General features: G+C 44.9%; 1 protein-coding gene across 1 annotated transcript in view; it reads right to left on the bottom strand.

Moving 5' to 3' along the window:
* LOC115085907 (oocyte zinc finger protein XlCOF6-like) overlaps positions 1-1,305 on the bottom strand; it is a 54,237-nt gene extending 52,932 nt beyond the window's left edge. The window contains exon 1 of the mRNA XM_029592445.1: positions 1,017-1,305. Within this exon, the coding sequence (XP_029448305.1) occupies positions 1,017-1,040 (24 nt within the window). The 5' untranslated portion in view covers positions 1,041-1,305. The remainder of the gene's footprint in view (positions 1-1,016) is intronic.
* Between the last annotated feature and the right edge of the window lie 20,431 nt (positions 1,306-21,736).

The following is a 21,736-nucleotide window of genomic DNA, read 5'->3' as shown; positions in this document are numbered from 1 at the left end:
TTCTTTCACAGCACGCTTCAGAAAGTTAAGCTATTTCCTTATTTTCAGTTCCGGGTTCCTTCTTTCACGTTACTTTTATATATTGTATAACAACATCAGGGAACTTTTGTGCTCATATTGAGATTAGTGTAAACTAACAGGTTCTATATAAACCACAGCGACAAAACAAGCTTATATCAACAAGAAACTGTAGTGGGCAGAGACTTCACCCTGACAGAGGACAACCTGAAACTCCTGCCAAACAGAACTTCATGTACCAGAATCCCCTGCTTCATAACAGGTCTACTTACAGTCTGCAATACAGCTATAGTTAGGACATTGAGAAACTCTGTGTCAGCACATTTTCATCTTTGGCTTCGCTGTTCTTATTGTCTGATAAGCTTTCACTGCCTGCCAAGTCTGTAACCTAGATTAGAAGAATGAATGTATTATGAGCAGAACAGTATTGCTATGAACTCGCAAATTCCTTTCCAGAACTGCAAGTCCCGGCAGCCTCTCCTGCAGAACACGGGAGAAGTGCAGGAAAGTTCCAGACTGAAGAGGGGCGGGGGGGGGGGGGGGGCAGCAGCCCCTCAGCAGGAATATGCTTGCTCAGCAGTGTGTACAACGCATGTGTGAAAGATAAGAAATGTGGAATGTATAAGAAGCTACTCCCTGCTTGGGAGGGGGAGGGGGGGGTGGTGCAGTCTTACTGAGCGATTGAGCTGCACCTGTTTGCTAGCAAAATTAAAACTTTTCCTTTCTCGGCCCAAGTGCCTGGAGTCTTCTGTTTGTGCCTGCTCTTTGTAGCCTGTTACAAAACCAGTTATATATAGGTTCTATGACACAAAATATTACTTTTGGGGAATCCTGCTCTCTCTCCTTACACTCAGGGGAGTCCCAAAGTGTCTTTTCTGCCCGAAAGGTTTTCTCGGGGTCCTATTAAAGTCAGGGCTGACTTTGCAGTGTCCTCCCAGGCTAGAAAGCTGCAGCAGGGTTTGTACAGAGAGGGCAGGAAGCTGGGGTCCATCTCTTACCTGGGCAGAAGCTCCTGCAGGCATCTTTCGCTCTGCCTTTGCTGCGATCAGGATAAGAAATGAACTGGGGACTCTTTCTCTGGCTGGGGAAGAGCTGCGAGTTTGCCTCTTGTAGTGTTGGGGCGGGGGGAGCTCCAGCGGAACAGCTGCAGAAGACACTCTCCCTGCTTTTCCTCTAGAAGCAGAGCAGCTCCTCCTCCTATCAAGCAAATGCCGATGATGTCACGATGTTACAAGCGGGAGCGAGCTGTAAACTGAGACCTGGAGGTACTGGCTGCATGCTGCAGGGATTCTCACGGTGTGAAGGGAGTTTTCCTTCTAATCTAGAAAAGCTGCAAAGAGAAAAAAATGAACTATTGATTTTTAAATGCGATGAGGGGAAATAAAAATAAACACTGCATATTTAAATTCTGAAATGTTCTTGGGTATTGGTTTGGACGTGTCCTTCCCTCCATTTCTCTTTCTTTGGATTTAGTTTATCTTCCCGCCTCTTGGTGCTTACTTTGTGTGGATGGCGAAGTGCTGAGGTAAAAGTTAAAAAAATGTATTTATTAAATGAGACATTGCTTCTTGATATTGATCCAGTTTTACTGTCACAATTGTGCCCACCTAATTATTCCATTTTTGATAAGCCTTCATCCATTAGGAATAGAGGGGAGTTGTTCATTTTAGCTAACGATTTATATTTTTTTACTACCACAGAGTTAGCCACTTCTGGATGCTCTGAGGTGCTATTGACTACTAACAAATCATTTGGAATCTATTTCATTGTCCTCCAGGTATTTTAGCTGCAAATTATCTTTAGTGTACACTGAACTGAAGTATTTGTTTAATATTTCCGCCATTTCCTTGTCTGTCTCGACACATTGCTCCTCATCACCTTTCAGTTTCACTCTACCACTTCAGGCTTTCCTTCTTTCTCTTATATATCTGAAAAATGTTTTGTCACCTCTTTTTGGGGCCAATGCAAAACTGTTTAACTAGCAGTTGGACAGGCGTCCACAACCCCTTATGCTAAGAACATAAGAATATGCCATACTGGGTCAGACCAAGGATCCATCAAGCCCAGCATCCTGTTTCCAACAGTGGCCGATCCAGGCCATAAGAACCTGGCAAGTACCCAAAACTAAGTTCCTGCTTGGGTGACCAAATACCAACACATTAATCATCCAAAGTATGAACTCCCAAGTCCCGATTCCAAGCTGCTTTCTACTTGAGACATAGCAAGGTTATTTCTATTAGGATTTGGTACAACACAGAAATGTTAGCGTTATCAATAATTAAGACTTTTAGAAGGCAATTTTCTAACAGTTTGCATAAATCTGTGGACCATGTGTCCAAGTTACATCAATTTTCATAGCAAACTTCTGCACATATGCTCACTTTGAAAATTCTCCTACAAAATGTACATGCACAAAGTTCCACATGCTACTTTGTATGGGGAATGTTTTCAGGGAAATTAAAACCCCACCCAAACTCAGGCCTTCCCCCACAACTCCCCAGTGCACCTCGTCCCGAAATGATTAAGCTTACACACATATTGGCCAGGTAGTTTTCAAAAGGGATATTTTTGTGGGTAAAGCCCTTTTTTACCTATGCAAGTCACTCTGAAAATTACCCTCGTTAAGTAATATATATATATATTTTTTTATATTTATACTTTATTAGAATTTTCAAATTACAAACAATATCAAAACTGTGCCATACAGAGTGAGGTAGAAACAGTCAATGTAACAAGTAAACTTAACATAGCGAAGATACCTCACCCCCATGGATCACAACAACCACTAATCAGCCCCTCACCCCCCCCCCCCCCACCCCCCTTTTTCCCCGGATCCATTGTAGTTCCATCACACACAACATTGTTGTGGATATCTGTGTATATGCCATTTCCATGTCTCGATAAGTTCAAGTCATAAAACATGGTCGTGAGTAGAGAAAACAAGATCAATATATGAACTAAAGTAAGTAGCAAATGGATATCGTCCTGGGTACGTGTTCCCACCACACTGGATAGTGAATGAAATAAGAGAAGCAACAACCTTCAAGAGTCCAACTTCTCCTTGAGAAAATGCCACACGTTGCGATGAGAAGCCAACCTTTTATTACGAAGTGCCGTCAAATAGTCCAGTCGCTGATAACCCTGTAAAGTGGTAATCACTTCAGTGAGGTGCGGGAGGGTCGCAGACTTCCAACATCTGGCAACATTAGTACGAGCGGCCAAAAAGGCAAAGGTACAAAATTTACGTTGATGTAGGTTTAAATCGTCAATGGGCGCATTTAATAGAACATGCACAGGCCCCCCCTGAAAAGAGTAGCCAAATAAGCGCCGAAGCCAGTCAATTAACATCTGCCAAAAAATAACAATTTTCGGACACTGCCACCAGACATGAAAGTAGGTGCCAATCCCACCACAGTGTCTCCAGCAATAGGGAGAGATAGATGGATAAATTTTATGCAACCTTTCGGGATCAAAGTGCCATCTGTAGATCAATTTATAGCCATGCTCTTGTAGTCTAGCTGAAATGATACCTCTACTGGCTCTCTGATAAATCACATCCCAAGTTTTGGCCGGTAGGGATTCCCCGAGGTCCTGTTCCCATTTCAATACATGCAAAGGCAAGATGTTCTCCCCAGAGTTCAATAGTTGATATATTCTTGAAATTCCTTTAGTTAAGGAGTCAGCATTAATACAATAATTTTCAAAAAGAGACCTATTTCCCCTCAGTCTCCCCGAGCTGTCGATAGCTGTAATAAAGTGACGTATTTGAGCATAAGCCAAAAACATATTGTGATTAAGATTATACTTATCGACTAGGTGTTGCCAGGGCAATATCCTTCCCCCTTGGAAAAAATGTCCCAAGGTAGTTAAACCTGCATCATGCCATGCTTGAAAAGTCTGCGACTGGGACCCTATAGCAAATTCCCTATTGTAAAGAATAGATGTCTGATAGTAGTAAGAATACTTCCCTACCAATTTAAATTGCCATTTATGCCAAAGTTTCAGTGTAGTCTGTAAAGACCAGGGAATGCACCGTATCGTTAGCCATGTGGACTTGGGTTGCTAAGGCATAGCACCAATAGCCATATTGCCCAATATAGATTGTTCAATGGCTACCCATTGTTTACCGGTGTGATTTCTAGCTACATCCAATATGGCTCTCAATTGGGAGGCAGTGTAGTATGCCTGCAGGTCAGGGACCCCAAGTCCACCTTGGAGCTTATGCTGAAACAATATGTTACGGGCCACCCTGGGTGGTCTTTTCCGCCAAATAAAATCAAATATCTTTTTTTGAAGCCTACGGAGAAGATGCGGGGACAAAAAAACAGGCAAAGTTGAAAAAAGATATAAATAACGAGGAAGGATATTCATTTTGACAATGGCAATCCTACCTAGCCATGTGAAGGTGCCTCTGTACCATGTGTCAAAATCTCTTCCCATCTTTTTAAATAACGGGGTATAATTGAGTTTGAACAAATCATCAACCTCTGGATTCAAATGAATTCCCAGATATTTCAAAGAGAGCTTGGCCCAGCGGAAGTTAAGTAATATTTTATTGGTGAAGTCCTGAGCCCTGTCAGATAAAACCTTGGCACTAAAGCACATCTACTTGTCACAGCTTTGACAGATTAACTCTTATAAGAGACCGACCTTGCCACTTGACTCCCATCCCAAACTAGTCTGTATGTACTAGGGTATATTGAAAATTAGCACTGGATCAAAATCTCATGACACTAGATTGTTAACATGAAGTCAATTCTGCCAACTCCAAAGCCATTGGGGATCCTATGATTCAGTTCTGGCATTTCTGTTCATATCCCCCAGAATTCTGGGATTTGCAGTTCTCTGGTAAGTTATATTTTATTTCTGTACTCCACCTTTTGTGACTGGTCAGCCACTTCAAATAGGATTACATTCAGGTACAGTTGGTATTTCCTTCTCCCCAGGGATTAGCGCGTCCAAAATGCGCGTCCAACCCCCCCGCAAAACTAATAGCGCTAATCACATACAAATGCATGTTGATGAGACTATTAGCTATTCTCCCCAGATCCAAAAACAAATGTGCGCCCGACCCGCATAAAAAAGTGTACAGAAAAGCAGCAAATACTGCTTTTCTGTACATCCTCCAACTTAATATCATGGCGATATCAAGTTGGAGGAACCACAAAGTTAAAATTTAAAAAAAGTGTGCCAGCAGTCAGGTTAGGAAAAGTGATGCTCAATTAACGAGCATCCATTTTCCTAACCCGTGGCTGTGCACAGGTTAGGAAATGGACGATCGTAAAATTGAGCGTCCATTTTCCTATCCCACTGATGGCCACCTGACAGCTTCCTTTCCTGTGCGCCCACTGCCAAGGAGGCACTAGGGGGGCGCACATTTGTCCCTAGAAACCTCCTTGGCAGCATGACCCCTCATTTAAATATTCAATCCTGGGCCCAGGAAAGATGAGGGGCGCGCGTTAGGAATGCGGCCGCTCAACACTGAGGGCCCGTTTCCCCCGCTGATTTATTGTATTGGCCCCTTTATCTCTTGGGCAGTCCTTTCTTGCACTTGACCTTGACCTTTTGCTTTTCTGATCTCTTTCTTCGTCTTCCTCAGTTTCACCAGGTATTCGTTCCCTGTGTTCCTCTTTTCGGGATCTTTTATACCTCCTTTATTTTTGCAGCCACCTCCTTTGAGAACCAAATTGGTTTCTTTTCCAAAGGAGGTGGCTGCAAACATAAAGGCTAAAAGATCAGTGGTTCAGGAAATATAAAAGATCCCTAAAAAGAGAAACAAAGGGAACAATACCTGGTGAAACTGAGGGAGGCGAAGAAAGAAATCAAAAAAGCAAAAGGTCAAGCGCAAGAAAGGACTGCCAAAGAGATAGAGAGGTGACAAAACATTTTTCAGATATATATGAGAAAGAAGGAAAGCCCGAAGTGGTAGAGTGAAATTGAAAGGTGACGAGGAGCAATGTGTTGAGACAGACAAGGAAATGGCGGAAATATTAAACAAATACTTCAGTTCAGTGTTCACTAAAGAAGACCTTGAAGAAAGCAGAGTTGCTTACCTGTAACAGGTGTTCTCCCAGGACAGCAGGATGTAGTTCTCAAATATGGGTGATGTCATCAGGTGGAGCCCTATTTCGGAACACTTTTGTATAAGTTTCTAGAAACTTTGACTGGCACACTGAGCATGCCCAGCATGCCATGATCCCTGTGCCCACAGGGGTCTCCCTTCAGTCTCGTTTGTAGCAAAAAGCACGAGCGAAAAAATAAAATAATAAATGTAAGTGGACCCAACTCCGCGGGGTGGCGGGTGGGTTTCATGAGGACTACATCCTGCTATCCTGGGAGAACACCTGTTACAGGTAAGCAACTCTGCTTTCTCCCAGGACAGTAGGATGGTAGTCCTCACATATGGGTGATTAGCAAGCTACAGGCTGACTCATATTATAACAGAACTTCATTAATTAATTTCAAAAATGTGTCCAATTTAAAACAACACACACATCCGTACACACTCATACCTTAAAAACATACATTTCAAGGAAAGTACACATGAAAACCCCTTTGATACCCGTAATAACTTGAACCATTATACCCTGTGGGAAAGACCCACTTACAGTCTATTTATACACATTTATCTACGACGAACAAAACTCCTTGAGTGTCTCCTTCCTTCTTGGTGCTATGTTTGAATTTATGTCTGGCTTGTCTCGATGTAATCAACCCCAACAAGCGGCCCCTGTTTCGCAATCGTTTGCTTCCTCAGGGGGAAAACCTCTGAGAAAACCAAACGAAACATAACATTAAAAATGAGGACACATTCCCTTGTTGCAATTCTGTTTCAACATAATTACAAAAACTCAAACAATCCCAAACCATTATCACCTCAACACTTACCCGACCAGAACTCTTCTGTGCTCACTTTCAACCCGAATCTCAAACCGTCTACAGCGCGGTCTTTTTCATATCGAATGTAGTATTGTAACAAGGGAATTCCATCTGTAACATATCCATATGTATGACTATAGGGTACTATGACTTCAAAATTCCTACACTATTCCATTATGCCCCTATTGAAACTCACATACCTTGCAAACATTTTTTCAATCTCTCTTCAGCGGCAAAAAAACGCCCAAAGGTGAACCACCCTCTTACGCTGCGTCAAAGTATGTTAACCCTATGCTAACAACTCAAAGCTTTATTGTGCCGCATCGGCCACCACTCCCTTCTACGTCTCTTCAACGTCAAAAACGCACAAAGGAAAACCACCATCTTACGCTACATCGAAGTGTGTTAACAATTCCAAGTTTTATTATACCGCGTCGACATTCTTAATTTAAAGAAAACGTGTATACGCAACCACGCCCCCCACAAAACAAACAACAACTATGCACCCTCTCCTACTAATTCAAACAGCGTAATAGAAAACAAGACATTCAATCTCACTAGCAAAAATAAAGTATCTGCCCTACTGCATTCAAAGAATATACTCCATCAACTGTAACCCTCAGGTACCTACCTTACTCCATTGCCCAATCCTCCAACACCCCTCCTTTAAGATATCCATAGTATAGAATAGCATCCAAGATAAAGAACGCTCTAAAAGCAAGCCTGCCACTCAATTTCAGCGTTTAAACCAGTCGGCAACAAAGTCTGCCACTTAAATATACATTGTTGCTCCCATTTAATCAATAAACGATGCACATCACCCTCTTTACTGACACATTGTCTTATAACAAAGTATCTAACATCTTCCACAGTATGTCCCATCTGTAGCCAATGTGTTACCAATGGGGCAAATTCCTTTTTTGTTCTGATGCAACTTTTATGTTCTATTATCCTCTGTCTGATGGCCCTAGTTGTGTGGCCAATGTATATCATATCACAAGGGCAAACTATGGCATAAACCACTTGCTCAGAGGAGCATGTATAATAACCTCGCAATTCGTATGGGACTGACAACGTTTTACATCGATAGTGTTTAATTTGTAAAACGTTATTGCATACAGAACAATGTCCACACTGGAACTGACCCATAACAGTAGTGTCTATGTCCACTGGTTTTCTGTATTTCAGTCGTTGTCTTAAATTTCTACCCTTCTTGGTAGCAAATATGGGTGGCTCAGAAAAACCCGGTAATGCCGATATGATCCTCCATTGTCTCTTAATACTCTGTTTAATGGCTGTAGTTTTCGTGGAATATGGAAGGGTGCATACCACTCTGGAAATCTTATCTTTAACCTGCACTGATAACAAATTATCACGATTGGCGAACAATCCCCTTTTATACGCTTTCTTGATGATTCTTCTACTATAACCCCTCTCCACAAAGCGGTTGGATAACTCTTGAGCTTTGACTTTGTACTCCTCCACAGAGGAGCACAACCGTCTATATCTAAGGAATTGACCTGCTGGGATGTTCTCTTTTAACCTACGGGGATGAAAACTCTTCGCATGGAGTAAGGTATTCCTATCTGTGGGTTTCTTGAAAACTGATGTCTCAAAGTGATTCCTACATCTAGTGATAGCTATATCCAAAAATGGTACCTTCATTCTATCTTTCACAAATGTAAACTGTAAATTGACATCACACATATTCATATAATGGCAAAATTCAGCTAATGTCTCATCATCACCAGTCCATATAAAGAACAGGTCATCAATATACCGCTTCCAGGTTGTAATCTGGGTAAAAAAGTCAGAGGAGTATATATGTAAATCTTCATATCGGGCTACATACATGCACCCTTCCATATTCCACGAAAACTACAGCCATTAAACAGAGTATTAAGAGACAATGGAGGATCATATCGGCATTACCGGGTTTTTCTGAGCCACCCATATTTGCTACCAAGAAGGGTAGAAATTTAAGACAACGATTGAAATACAGAAAACCAGTGGACATAGACACTACTGTTATGGGTCAGTTCCAGTGTGGACATTGTTCTGTATGCAATAACGTTTTACAAATTAAACACTATCGATGTAAAACGTTGTCAGTCCCATACGAATTGCGAGGTTATTATACATGCTCCTCTGAGCAAGTGGTTTATGCCATAGTTTGCCCTTGTGATATGATATACATTGGCCACACAACTAGGGCCATCAGACAGAGGATAATAGAACATAAAAGTTGCATCAGAACAAAAAAGGAATTTGCCCCATTGGTAACACATTGGCTACAGATGGGACATACTGTGGAAGATGTTAGATACTTTGTTATAAGACAATGTGTCAGTAAAGAGGGTGATGTGCATCGTTTATTGATTAAATGGGAGCAACAATGTATATTTAAGTGGCAGACTTTGTTGCCGACTGGTTTAAACGCTGAAATTGAGTGGCAGGCTTGCTTTTAGAGCGTTCTTTATCTTGGATGCTATTCTATACTATGGATATCTTAAAGGAGGGGTGTTGGAGGATTGGGCAATGGAGTAAGGTAGGTACCTGAGGGTTACAGTTGATGGAGTATATTCTTTGAATGCAGTAGGGCAGATACTTTATTTTTGCTAGTGAGATTGAATGTCTTGTTTTCTATTACGCTGTTTGAATTAGTAGGAGAGGGTGCATAGTTGTTGTTTGTTTTGTGGGGGGCGTGGTTGCGTATACACGTTTTCTTTAAATTAAGAATGCCGACGTGGTATAATAAAACTTGGAATTGTTAACACACTTCGATGTAGCGTAAGATGGTGGTTTTCCTTTGTGCGTTTTTGACGTTGAAGAGACGTAGAAGGGAGTGGTGGCCGATGCGGCACAATAAAGCTTTGAGTTGTTAGCATAGGGTTAACATACTTTGACGCAGCGTAAGAGGGTGGTTCACCTTTGGGCGTTTTTTTGCCGCTGAAGAGAGATTGAAAAAATGTTTGCAAGGTATGTGAGTTTCAATAGGGGCATAATGGAATAGTGTAGGAATTTTGAAGTCATAGTACCCTATAGTCATACATATGGATATGTTACAGATGGAATTCCCTTGTTACAATACTACATTCGATATGAAAAAGACCGCGCTGTAGACGGTTTGAGATTCGGGTTGAAAGTGAGCACAGAAGAGTTCTGGTCGGGTAAGTGTTGAGGTGATAATGGTTTGGGATTGTTTGAGTTTTTGTAATTATGTTGAAACAGAATTGCAACAAGGGAATGTGTCCTCATTTTTAATGTTATGTTTCGTTTGGTTTTCTCAGAGGTTTTCCCCCTGAGGAAGCAAACGATTGCGAAACAGGGGCCGCTTGTTGGGGTTGATTACATCGAGACAAGCCAGACATAAATTCAAACATAGCACCAAGAAGGAAGGAGACACTCAAGGAGTTTTGTTCGTCGTAGATAAATGTGTATAAATAGACTGTAAGTGGGTCTTTCCCACAGGGTATAATGGTTCAAGTTATTACGGGTATCAAAGGGGTTTTCATGTGTACTTTCCTTGAAATGTATGTTTTTAAGGTATGAGTGTGTACGGATGTGTGTGTTGTTTTAAATTGGACACATTTTTGAAATTAATTAATGAAGTTTTGTATCAATAAATGATTAAAAGATATATGCTATCCTCTTTTTGAATTAAATGATATAGTACTCATAGAGGAGTTAGTTCTATTCACCCAGTGTATATACCTCATATTATAACAGGCCAATAGCAGACAACTCGTGCAGCAGGCACAATAATTGGGATGCTATTGGCAATGATGAGGCAGCCTGGAATCACAGCAGGTGGTTGTGGAAGGAGTTGGGAATTATACTGGAACAAAGTTTTTCAAGACAGATTGGCCAAAGGCAGAGTCTTGACGGACTTCCTTATCTAAGCAGTAGAAGGCTGTGAATGTGTGAGAGAGCTCCATGTCGCAGCCTAACAAATGTCGGCAATTGGTACTGAACGATAGTGTGCTACCGATGTTGCCATGGCCCTTACAAAATGTGCATGCACTCACCCCCTGGAGAGGAAGGCCTGCTTCCTCATAGCAGAATTCGATACAGTCTGCTAGCCAGTTGGAGAGAGTTTGTTTGCCCACTGGAACTCGCAGCTTGTCTTTGTCAAAGAAGCAAAGAGTTGGCTGGATTGCCTATGGAGTGCAGTGCAGTCCAGATAGAATGCAAGTGCACGCTTACAGTCCAAAGAGTGCAAAACCCTCTCGCCCTGGTGAGAGAGAGGCCTTGGGAAAGAGTGGGCAGACTATAGGCTGAAATTTAGGGTGAGTACGGAGGACCACTCGGTCACGGAGGAACCTAGTGTCGGGTGAGTATGCAACAAGGGCTTGTAACTCACTGACCCTTTTAGCAGAGGTGATGGCTATGAGGAAAAGAATTTTCCATGTTAGAATTTTAATGTTATAGGAACGCAAAGGCTCGAACGGGGAACGCATGAGCCTTGTAAGACTACATTTAGGCCCCATTCCGTAACCAGTGATCGTAGAAGAGGCTTAAGATGTAGAAAACCCATGAAAAGCAGACGCATAAGGGATTGAGTGATTAACAGGGCATCACCTACTCCCTGGTGGTACGCTGAGATGGAACTGAGGTGTACCTGTGCGGAGGATGTCTGGGGACCAGAATCCGAAAGGTATCCTAGATAGCCTAATAGAGATGGAGTGGGGCAAGAAAAAGGGGCCAATACCTTTTTGTGCACACTATTTGGTAAATCTTGCCCATATCGAATGGTAAGATTTACGTGTGGAAGGTTGTTGTGAAGCTACAAGTACCTGTGGGCAGGCGAATTGGTTCCTGGAGTGATAGGTTGAGAAGTATGGGGAAGCATACTTCTCGAGGCCAGTACGGGGTTATGAGAATCATTGAAAACCTGACCTTCACGACAGTTTTGGCTATGAACGGTATTGGAAGAGATGCATATATGAGGCCTCTGTTGCAGGGGCGAGCAAAGGGCCCATGGCTAACGCAGTTCGATGCCTATGTAGGGAGCAGAATCTGTCCACTCTGTGGTTGTATTCGGACGCAAGAGGTCGATGGTTGGTTGACCTCAGCACTAGAAGATTTTGCTCGCTACACATGGATTCAGAGACCACTTGTGGGGATGGAGACATCGATTGAGATGGTCTGTTAGTATGTTCGATATGCCTGTTAGATAAGTGGCCCGGAAATGCATGGAGTGTGCAAAGGCCCAGGCCCAGAACTGCGTGGCTTCCTGGCAGAGCAGATAAGAGCCTGTGCATCCCTGTTTGTTAGAGTACCACATTGCCACTATGTTGTCTGTCTGTATCCACAAAGGTTTATGTGAGAGGCAGTGTTTGAAGGCATAAAGGGCATAACGCATGGCTTGAAGCTCCAGGAAGTTGATGTGAGACTTTTCATGGAGCGGAGTCAACGCATTTTGGGTTTTGAGGGTGTTGATACGAGCTCTCCAACCTAAGTTGGATGCGACCGTGGCCAAGATCATCTGAGGATTTGATACTGGATCGGTGATGTGGATCAGGGATGAAAGTAGTTGAACGGCATAGAGCCACTGAAATTTTAAAATCCACTGAGTTTTTCTCATGGCTAGTCTGGCCATAGGAGTGCGTGGATGTGGAAACCATGTGGCCCAGCAATGAAAGAATTGATGGGCTGAGGCTATGTTGCATGCATGCAGAGATGTGGACAATTTGATAGGATGTCTGTGCAGTTGTTGGGCAGGAAGGCCATTGCAACTGTAGTGCCCAGATCTGCTTCATATGGGATTTATGGTAGTTGATCAGAAATCCCAGCCAAATTTAGTAGATTTATAGTGAGTCTTAGAGAATTTAGAGCTCCTTGTTTGGATTGACTCCTTATTAGGCAGTCGTCCAGGTAAGGAAACGCGTGAATGCTGCTGTTCTTTGTAGATGAGCAGCAGTCACTGCTAGGCATTTGGTGAAATACACAAGTTGTCAAAGCTAGTTCGAATGGCAGAACTTGGTATTGAAAATGTTGTTGACTCACTATGAAGCATATAGAAAGTCCAGAGAATAGAGGCAACCCCCTTGTTGTAGTAAGGGAAGCATGGTGCTGAGAGACACCATTCTGAACTTTTCTTTCTGATGAAATTTGTTGAGATTTCTGAGGTCCAGAATGGGCAGAGGTCGTCTGTTTTCTTTGAAAATAGGAAATAACGGGATTAAAATCCTCTGCCTTGTTGCACCCGGGAAACGGTATCCCGAGCCCTGGTCCTCAGTGGGATGTCCGTTCTGTTGTCTGGCAAGGTTGAAAAATCCAGGAGCCTGCCCGACTGGCAGAGCTGGTGTGATCTGGATATCAGTTGGTCTCATGCGGGAGCGTGAGCGGTAAAAGGTCCTTCTAGCATCCCTCTTTGCTGTGCAAGAAACGTAGAGAGCTGTCGCAGGGTCTCACGGTGGTCTTGCAATTGAGCCACTGTCTGCTGGACCTTGTGCATGAAGATATTATCTGTGGTGCATGGCAGATCAGCTAGTTTATCTTGGACTTTGGGCCGTAAATCAGGGGCCGTAAGCCAGGTTACCATCTAGTACGGAGTCCTGTTGCTGGCAACGGGAGGACTTTTCGAAGCAATCACATGTTGCTCGAGTTTTATGTGGATGGCAGAGAGGTTCCCTTGGTGTTGTGTCAAACATAGCTGGTAAATAGCAATATGTGACACCAATATGGTTCTTGGAAGATGTTATGACCTAGAACCTCCTGAAAACTTCTGGTCCTTTTTAATGACCAGATCGAAAGGGATGGTTTCAGACACGTCCTTTACTTAGGTCTTGATGGGATCGGTGCCGAAGCGGGATTAGAGTGCCCATCGCCCTTCGAGGATCCCGGGATAGGTATAGGGGTCCGTGGAGGCTCAGAAGGACGAGTCGGCGTTGATGACTTAGGCTGTTGTTGGTAGGTGCCACAACGAGGCGGTGCCGCAACGGTGCGAATATCAATGGCTTCGGTGTTAGTAGATTCCGGAAGGCATCGAGGACAGCCTGACGGACGAGGACATCCAGCTCCTACCTGGAAGCTGGTATAGGTAGCGCAGCTACAGGGGGAGACAGGCTAGGCATTACTGGTACTTCCACATAAATCTGTGGTGGCCCAGTACCTGGCACTGGTGTCGGTGGGAAATGCCTCGGTGCCTCGGGTGCAGAGAAGCATGGAGACTCTTGTACCCGGGCCCGCTTCGCAACTGGCTCAATGGACATTGATGCTGGTGCGGTATCAGTGCCGGCACCGAACGTGGAACCACATCGGTGCCGGCGACGATGTTTCCCTCTGTGCTCGGCCCGGTCATTCTCCAGCACCGAGGAAGCTGCCACCGATGTCATGGATGGCGTCGGTGACGGATGGTCACCGTGCCAGTGAAGATGATTCCCACGGTGCTCGGCTCGGTCATTCTCCAGCACCGAGGAAGATGCCCTCGCTGTCCCGGATGGCATTGGTGACGGGCGGTCACCGTGCCTCTACTGCTCCTGGGATTGTTTGCTGCCCAAGGATTACACGGGGCTCTGGTTTAGAACCCAAAATATGGAGAGTTTTCTTTAGTTGAGGGCATCAATGGAGGTATTGACGGTGGCTTCGATAGCATCAACGGAGGCATCGACGGACGCATCGATGGCATCAACAGGGGCATTGATGGCATCGACGGGGGCATGGACGGTGACCCTGGCAGCAACGGGAACAGCAGTTGTCCCAATCCCTCTAGCCCCGATGGAAGATCGCAGAAAGGACACTCGTGGGCATCATGGGGCGGACCGAGGGTGATAGACATAGGGAGAAAAGAAGGTCACAATTCGGTTGGTAACCCGGTGGAACCGATAGTGAGGTGACAGGAACTGACCGGAAAACAGGACATAGTACTCACCGCACGTCGATGAAATGCATGCGAAGAGAGACCCGTGTAGGGAAATTATTTGTGAAGTAAAACTTCAAGTGTTTCCATGAGGAAAAGTTGTGAGAAAAATCTCACAGAGCTCCTAAACGCAAGGCAAACTGCAGCGCGGAAAAAAAAGAGACTGAAGGGAGACCCTTGTGGACACAGGGATCATGGCATGCTGGGCATGCTCAGTGTGCCAGTCAAAGTTTCTAGAAACTTTGACAAAAGTGTTCCGTAATAGGGCTCTGCCTGATGACATCACCCATATGTGAGGACTACATCCTGCTGTCCTGGGAGAAAGACAATTGCTGGCTGACAAGACCATAGAATGGAATGGGCTAGACACAACTCTTTTTACCAAAGAGTATGTATGGGAAGAGCTAGGAAAACTGAAAGTGGACAAAGGGCTGGATGAGGTACATCCCAGGATACTACAGGAACTCAGAGATGTACCAGTGGGTCCGCTAAATGACCTATTCAATAAATTCCTGGAAACAGGAGTGGTGCCGTGAGATTGGAGAAGAGCAGTTGTGGTCCCGCTTCATAAGGGTGGTAGCAGAGAGGAGGCTGGAAACTACAGGCTGGTTAGCCTCCCCCCAGTGGTAGGAAAATTAATGGGGATGCTGAACTATCTACAATAAGTAAGTTGCTGGACCTGAGGCAGCATAGATTCACCAAGGGAAGTTTCTGTTAGACAAATCTGATTGTTTTTTTTGATTGGGTGACTAGAGAATTGGATCGAGGAAGAGCACTCAATGTCATCTACTTGTATTTCAGCAAAGCTTTTAATACATAGGAGGCTTGTGAATAAAATGAGAAGCTTGGGAAAGAGCTCCAAGGTGGTGGCGTGGGTTACAAATTGGTTGACCGATAGGAGACAGCGTATAATGGTAAATGGAACCTACTTTGAAGAAAGAACGATGTTATGTGGCGTGCCACAAGGATCGGTATTGGGACTGGTTCTGTTCAATATCTTTGTGAGTGACATCGCGGAAGGGATAGAAGGTAAAGTTTGTCTATTTGTGGATGATATTAAAGATCTGCAACAGAGTAGACACACCTGAAGGAGTAGAGAGAATGAAAAGTGATTTACAAAAGCTTGAAGAGTGGTTGAAGATTTGGTAGCTGCAGTTCAGTGCCAAGAAATGCAGAGTCATGCATCTGGGATGTGGTAATCCAAAAGAGGGGGGTGAAAGACTGATGTGTACAGACCAAGAGCAGGATTTTGGAGTGATAGTATCTGGTGATCTGAAGATGGAGAAGCAATGTGTCAAGGCGATAGCTAAAGCCAGAAGAATGCTGGGCTGCATAGAGAGAGGAATAACCAATAGGAAAAAGGAGGTGGTAATGCCCTTGTTCAGGTCCTTGGTGAGGCCTCACCTGGAGTACTGTGTTCAGTTCTGGAGCCGTTATCTTAAAAAGGGATAAAGACAGGATGGAGGCAGTCCAGAGAAGGGCTACCAAAATGATGTGTGGTCAGTATCAGAAAACCTATGAGAGGTGAAGGATCTGAATATGTAGACCCTGGAAGAGAGGAGGTGCAGGGGAGATATGATACAGATCTTCAGATACCTGAAAGGTTTTAAAAATGCATGAACTTCAAACCATTTCCGTTGGAAAGAAATCAGTAGAATTAGAGGTCACGATTTGAAACTCCAGGTAGGATGTTTCAGAACCAACATCAGAAAATATTTCTTCACGGAGAGGGTGGTGGATGCCTGGAATGCCCTTCTGGAGGAAGTGGTGAAGACCAAAACAGTGAAAGAATTCAAAGGGGCATGGGTTAAATACTGTGGATCCCTAAAGGCAAAAGGATAGAAATGAAGAAAAAAGTGCATGGAGGTAACTTTCTGCTGTGGCGGTTACTATTCTTAACCAATAATCCTAGGTAATGTTGATACTACTCCATCATTGCTCTCTGGTTCAATGGCAGAGGAAAAGGAGAACTGAATTCAGACAGCAACCAATGAGAGCCCTGAACTTTTACATTCTAGGGAACTGATAAGTATGGGGGTAACTTGCTCGTGCGATGGTTATTACCTATAACCAATAAGTCTTGATACAGTTGAAGCAGAGAGCAATGATGGAGTTGCATCAACGGCAGGTGGAAAAGGGGAATTGGATTCAGATAGCAACCAACAAGAGCCCTGACTTTTACGGTCTGGGGAACTGATAGGCAGACATAAGGGAAAAAACCACAGGACTGCTTCTATGGCCAAGTCCATAAGCACAGCGCGTGAAGTAGCACAGTCTGAATTTTCAAAAAGGCTCATCACTCAGTAAAAATGTTGCTAACAGTAATTGTTTTCGGTTATCATAAGGCTTGGGGGTAACTGCACAGAGCAGCAGTTGCTAGCCTTAAGAGAAACATGGGGTAACCTGCATGGCGCGGCAGATACTACCATAAGCTTGCTGGGAAGACTGGATGGACCACTTTGGTCCTTTTCTGCCATCATTTCTGTTTCTATTCTCCAGTAATTGAAACTATGGGTGGTGGGATACCTTTTCGGTTGGAGGGGGAGAGGACATGCAAATTGCCCTCAGCTCCACCAACTGTTATTCTCTTACATACTTTCTTAATGTAAACCATATAATGCTAATTTCAAAATCAAGTTAAAACACTGTGTAGGAAGAATGAAGCTGTTTTCTGACATTTCTGTATCCAGTTAATTTATTTTGGTTTTTATTAGAGGAAAAGGGGGCTTTAGTGATTAGGGATGGGGAAGGAGAGGAAAGAGTCTAGAAATGGGGACAGGAAAGCTCAAAAGAGGGAACTAAAGAAAGAATCTTAGACAGGAGGGATAAGGGATGGAGGAGAATAGAGGCACAGAGGGAGAAAAGGATGAGGAATCATGGAGGATAAGGAAACAGAATAAGGGGAGAGAAAAGGAATCAGGACTGGGGAGGAGGTAGGAAGAAGGGGAAAATTCAGGTTGGGAATGGAAAAGGAGGAAAGATCAGGACGAAGAAGAGAGGACTAAGGATGGGGATGGAGAAGGAGGGAAGATTGGGCTAGGGGTAGAGAAGGAATGAAGCCACAGCCCCCCAATCTCACCCAATCCTCTTACTCTCTCTCACCTGCCCCCCCCCCCCCAACCTGGTCCCCTTAACCTTCTGGGTTTACTTCCCTCTAATCCCCTTCCCTTCATTCTCTCCCTCTCCCCAATCTATTTACTCACCTCCTTCACTCCCATTCCCACAATCACCTCACTCTCCTTTCACTCCCACCCGTACAAATCCATTCCCTCCACCCATCTCTTCCACTATCCTCCCCCCAATCGCCTCGCTCTTTCACTCTCGCTCTTTCACTCTCTCCCTGTCACAATCCCCTCACTCACTTCTTTCATTCCCATTCCCCCTACAACACACTCCCTCCCATCTCAATCCCCTCACTCCTTCACTCCCCCACCACGATCCTCTCAACTCCTTCACTCCCTCCCTATCCCTCACCTTCACTCATCCTGGAAGAAAAGCCTCATTTGTGACAGGTGGTCTGACACATTATTTCCTATCTATGCCCCCGCCGGCTGCTGTGATCCCCTCGCTCACCCTCCATGTTCTGAAAGAGGAGTAGGATTGCAACTTTGCAATGCCTCCGTTTCTTTTTGAGGTGCTACAAGGCTGTGATCCTCCTCCTTTTTCAGATCAAGGAGGGTATGTAAGGGAATTGAGGCAGTGGCAGCTATGGGGAGAGAAGGGGCATGAATAGGAAATAATGCTCCTTCCCACCTGCCACCAAGGAGGCTTCTCTTCCAGTTGGGGGAGGAATGTATCTGGCAAAAGGTTCTCTTCATTGTGGCACACCACCAGCTTTCCCATCATCACTTTCTCTTCCCTCTTCCCCCATTCCACTGACATCATCATAACCTTCCCTCTCCTCTCATTACTTGGTACCATCACCTTCTTGCTTTCCTTTTTCTCCACTCCCCAGCATCATAATTGCCTTCTCACCCCTCTCCTTTGGCATCTTCATCTTCTTCCTTTCCGATCCCCTCACTCCACTGGCATCATCATCATCTTCCCTTTCCCTTCAACCATCTCCCCTACATCCTGACATATCATCTCCTTCCCTCTGCCTCCAACCCTTCCTCTCCCCCTAACATCACAATCTGCTTCCCTATGCCTCCACCTCAACCCTCACACCTTCTCTTCCCTTCTATCTCCCTGGCAATCATCTTCTGTTCCCTTTTCTTCCGCCCCCTGGTATCATCATCACCTTCTCTCTCCCTCCAGCCCCTGGCATCATCACCTTCCTTTACTTTCCCTCTCCCCCTCCACACACCGTGACACATTCAGCAGTCCTTCCCCACCCCCAATTCCTGGAATGGCATAAGCCTGTACTAGGCTTACCTAATGATATTTCTTCCTCCTGTTAGCTTTCCTCTGCAATTAGGGTGACCAACTGCCCGGTTTTGGACCGGACAGGCTGGTTTTCCAGCCCGTTGTACAGTGTCCGGTTACAAGGGTAGCTGGATACCGTGATAGGTGGCCCAAAAAGGCTTGCTGGAAGGCTGGCCAATCAGAGCAAGCTTGGCAGTGGTGATCCAGTCCGGTGCCTATTCTTCCCGGTGCAGCTGCAGAACAAAGTGTGCAAGAGGGGACACCTGCAGAAGTTTGGGCAGCTGAGCATGTTGTTAAAGCAACTGCCTGTAACTCTTCCTTTCACTCTATGGGGTTTGAAGTACTGCGCTACCAGGGGCTACCCCCCTAATACCAGTAAGGGCTGCCCTCCTTACAGAACCCACTAACTTAAAAAACTTAAAATACTAATTCCCTTTTGCGAAGTTGTCGTCCATATCTAGGTATAAACTGCTGGGTCGAGATGTCTTAGTGATCTAAACTCTAGGGGCCCGATATTGAGCGCTGGCTGGTTATGATTTATCCGGCTAAGTTACAAGGCATATTCAGCGGCATGGCTGAATATCCCCTAGCCAGATAAGTTATATCTGGCTTAGTTAGACCAGCTCTACGGCTGGTCTAACGTATCCAATTATTTAACCGGATAAGTAGCGAATATTGCTACTTATCTGGTTAAGTTAACCAGATAAGTAGTGCCACCCTGATGTGCCCACTGCCCACCCACAAATGATGGGCTAAAAGATAGCCAAATAAATGACTATCTGGCTATATAGCAGCCACTGATTTTCAGCAGACCGCTAGATAGCCAGATAAGTTCTAGTTATCTCAGCCTATTAATTTTAATGGCTATGGGAAAAACCTATTGAATAAATGATAATAAATTGTTCCAGAAAACCCAAATAAAGTAGGCTTGACAGTTTTTAAATTGACAAACGTGACTACATGTCCATGGGCCAATGCACTTTTAAAAATGTATCAACCTTCTTGCCAACTGCGCTCCTCGCAACGAGGTTTGCTAGATGTGCCATCTGTTCAACTTGCTCATCTATCATCTACAAGGGAATCAGCTTTCTCTGTTGCAGCACCTACATGAAGGAACAACCTTCCAAATGAATGGAGAAATTACTTACCTGATAATTTTGTTTGACGTCAGTACTACATATACCCGTGCACGAGGCTCTGCTCCTCAGTTTTCTCCTTGAAAAGCAGTTGTGGATATATGCGTGTTTGATTAACTTGTTCAACTTGGTTAACTTGGATTAACTTGTGAAACTTGATTAACTTGAATTGGTTGGTATGATTTGTAGCTGGAGACCGACCAGCGTCCAACCGAAAGGCGTCGACACTCGGTCATTGTGGGTGTCGTAGTTGCGGGTAAGTGTTGGCTTACCCGTGCTTGTCTTGTTCTCGGGAAGTGACCTCCAAGGTTTTCTTATTTCGGGGCAGCCATGGGCGGGATGCTGAGTCCATCTGTCTACACTAAGGAAAACGAAATTATCAGGTAAGTAATTTCTCCAGTTCCTAGCGTGTAGCCAGATGGACTCAGGACCAATGGGATGTACAAAAGCTACTCCCAAACCAGGTGGGAGGCTGCCCGTGGGCCACTTAGTGCTGCCCTTGCAAATGCTGTGTCCTCCTAGGCCTGAACATCCAGACGACAGAACCTCAAGAAGGTGTGGATAGAGGACCATGTTGCCGCCCAAACGATCTCTGCTGGTGACAGCATCTTGGTTTCTGCCCAGGATACCGCCTGGGCCCTAGTGGAATGGGCCTTGACTTGTCTAGGTGGCGGATCTACGTAGGCTGCCTTAATTACTTCTTTGATCCAGCGGGCTATGGTTGCCTGCAAGGCCGCTTCCCCTTCTTCCCGCTGTGAAGAACAAATAGGCGGTCCATCTTTCGTACAGTTTCCGATCTTTCTAGGTATCGGACTAGGATTCTGCCAACATTCAAGTAGCGAAGAAGGCGTGAGTCTTCCGAGACCTTAACCTCGTCTGGAGAAGGTAGCGAGATGGTTTGGTTTAGATGGAAGTGAGAAACCACCTTTGGCAGGAAGGATGGTACAGTGCGCAGCTGTATGGAACCTGGCGTGAATCTGAGAAACAGTTCCTGGCATGATAGTGCTTGAAGTTCGGAGATTCGACGGGCTGAGCAAATTGCCACGAGGAACGCAGTCTTCAAGGTCAGGAGTCGTAGGGACAGACCGCGGCTTGGTCCGAAGGAAGCTCCAACTAGGAAGTCTAACACTAGGTTGAGATTCCATAGAGGTATCGGACACTTTAGGGGTAGTCAAACGTGCTTGACTCCTTTCAGGAAGCGGGAGATGTCTGGGTGGGCCGCCAGGCTGATGCCGTTCACCCTGGGTCTGAAGCTGGCCAGGGCGGCCAGTTGCACCTTGATGGAGTTGAGGGCCAACCCTTTGTTCACGCCATCCTGCAGGAATTCCAAGGATCATGGGGATTTTGATTGTCCGCGGAAGGATGTCGCAGTCCTCACACCAGGCTTCGAATATTCGTCATACTCGGATGTATGTTAAGGAGGTGGAGAATTTGCGCACTCGGAGCAGTGTGTCAATCACTGGTCCCGAGTACC

The sequence above is a fragment of the Rhinatrema bivittatum genome, chromosome 2, assembly GCF_901001135.1.
Source record: "Rhinatrema bivittatum chromosome 2, aRhiBiv1.1, whole genome shotgun sequence".
Classification (NCBI taxonomy): domain Eukaryota; kingdom Metazoa; phylum Chordata; class Amphibia; order Gymnophiona; family Rhinatrematidae; genus Rhinatrema; species Rhinatrema bivittatum.
This window is presented reverse-complemented; position numbering and strand designations above follow the sequence as displayed.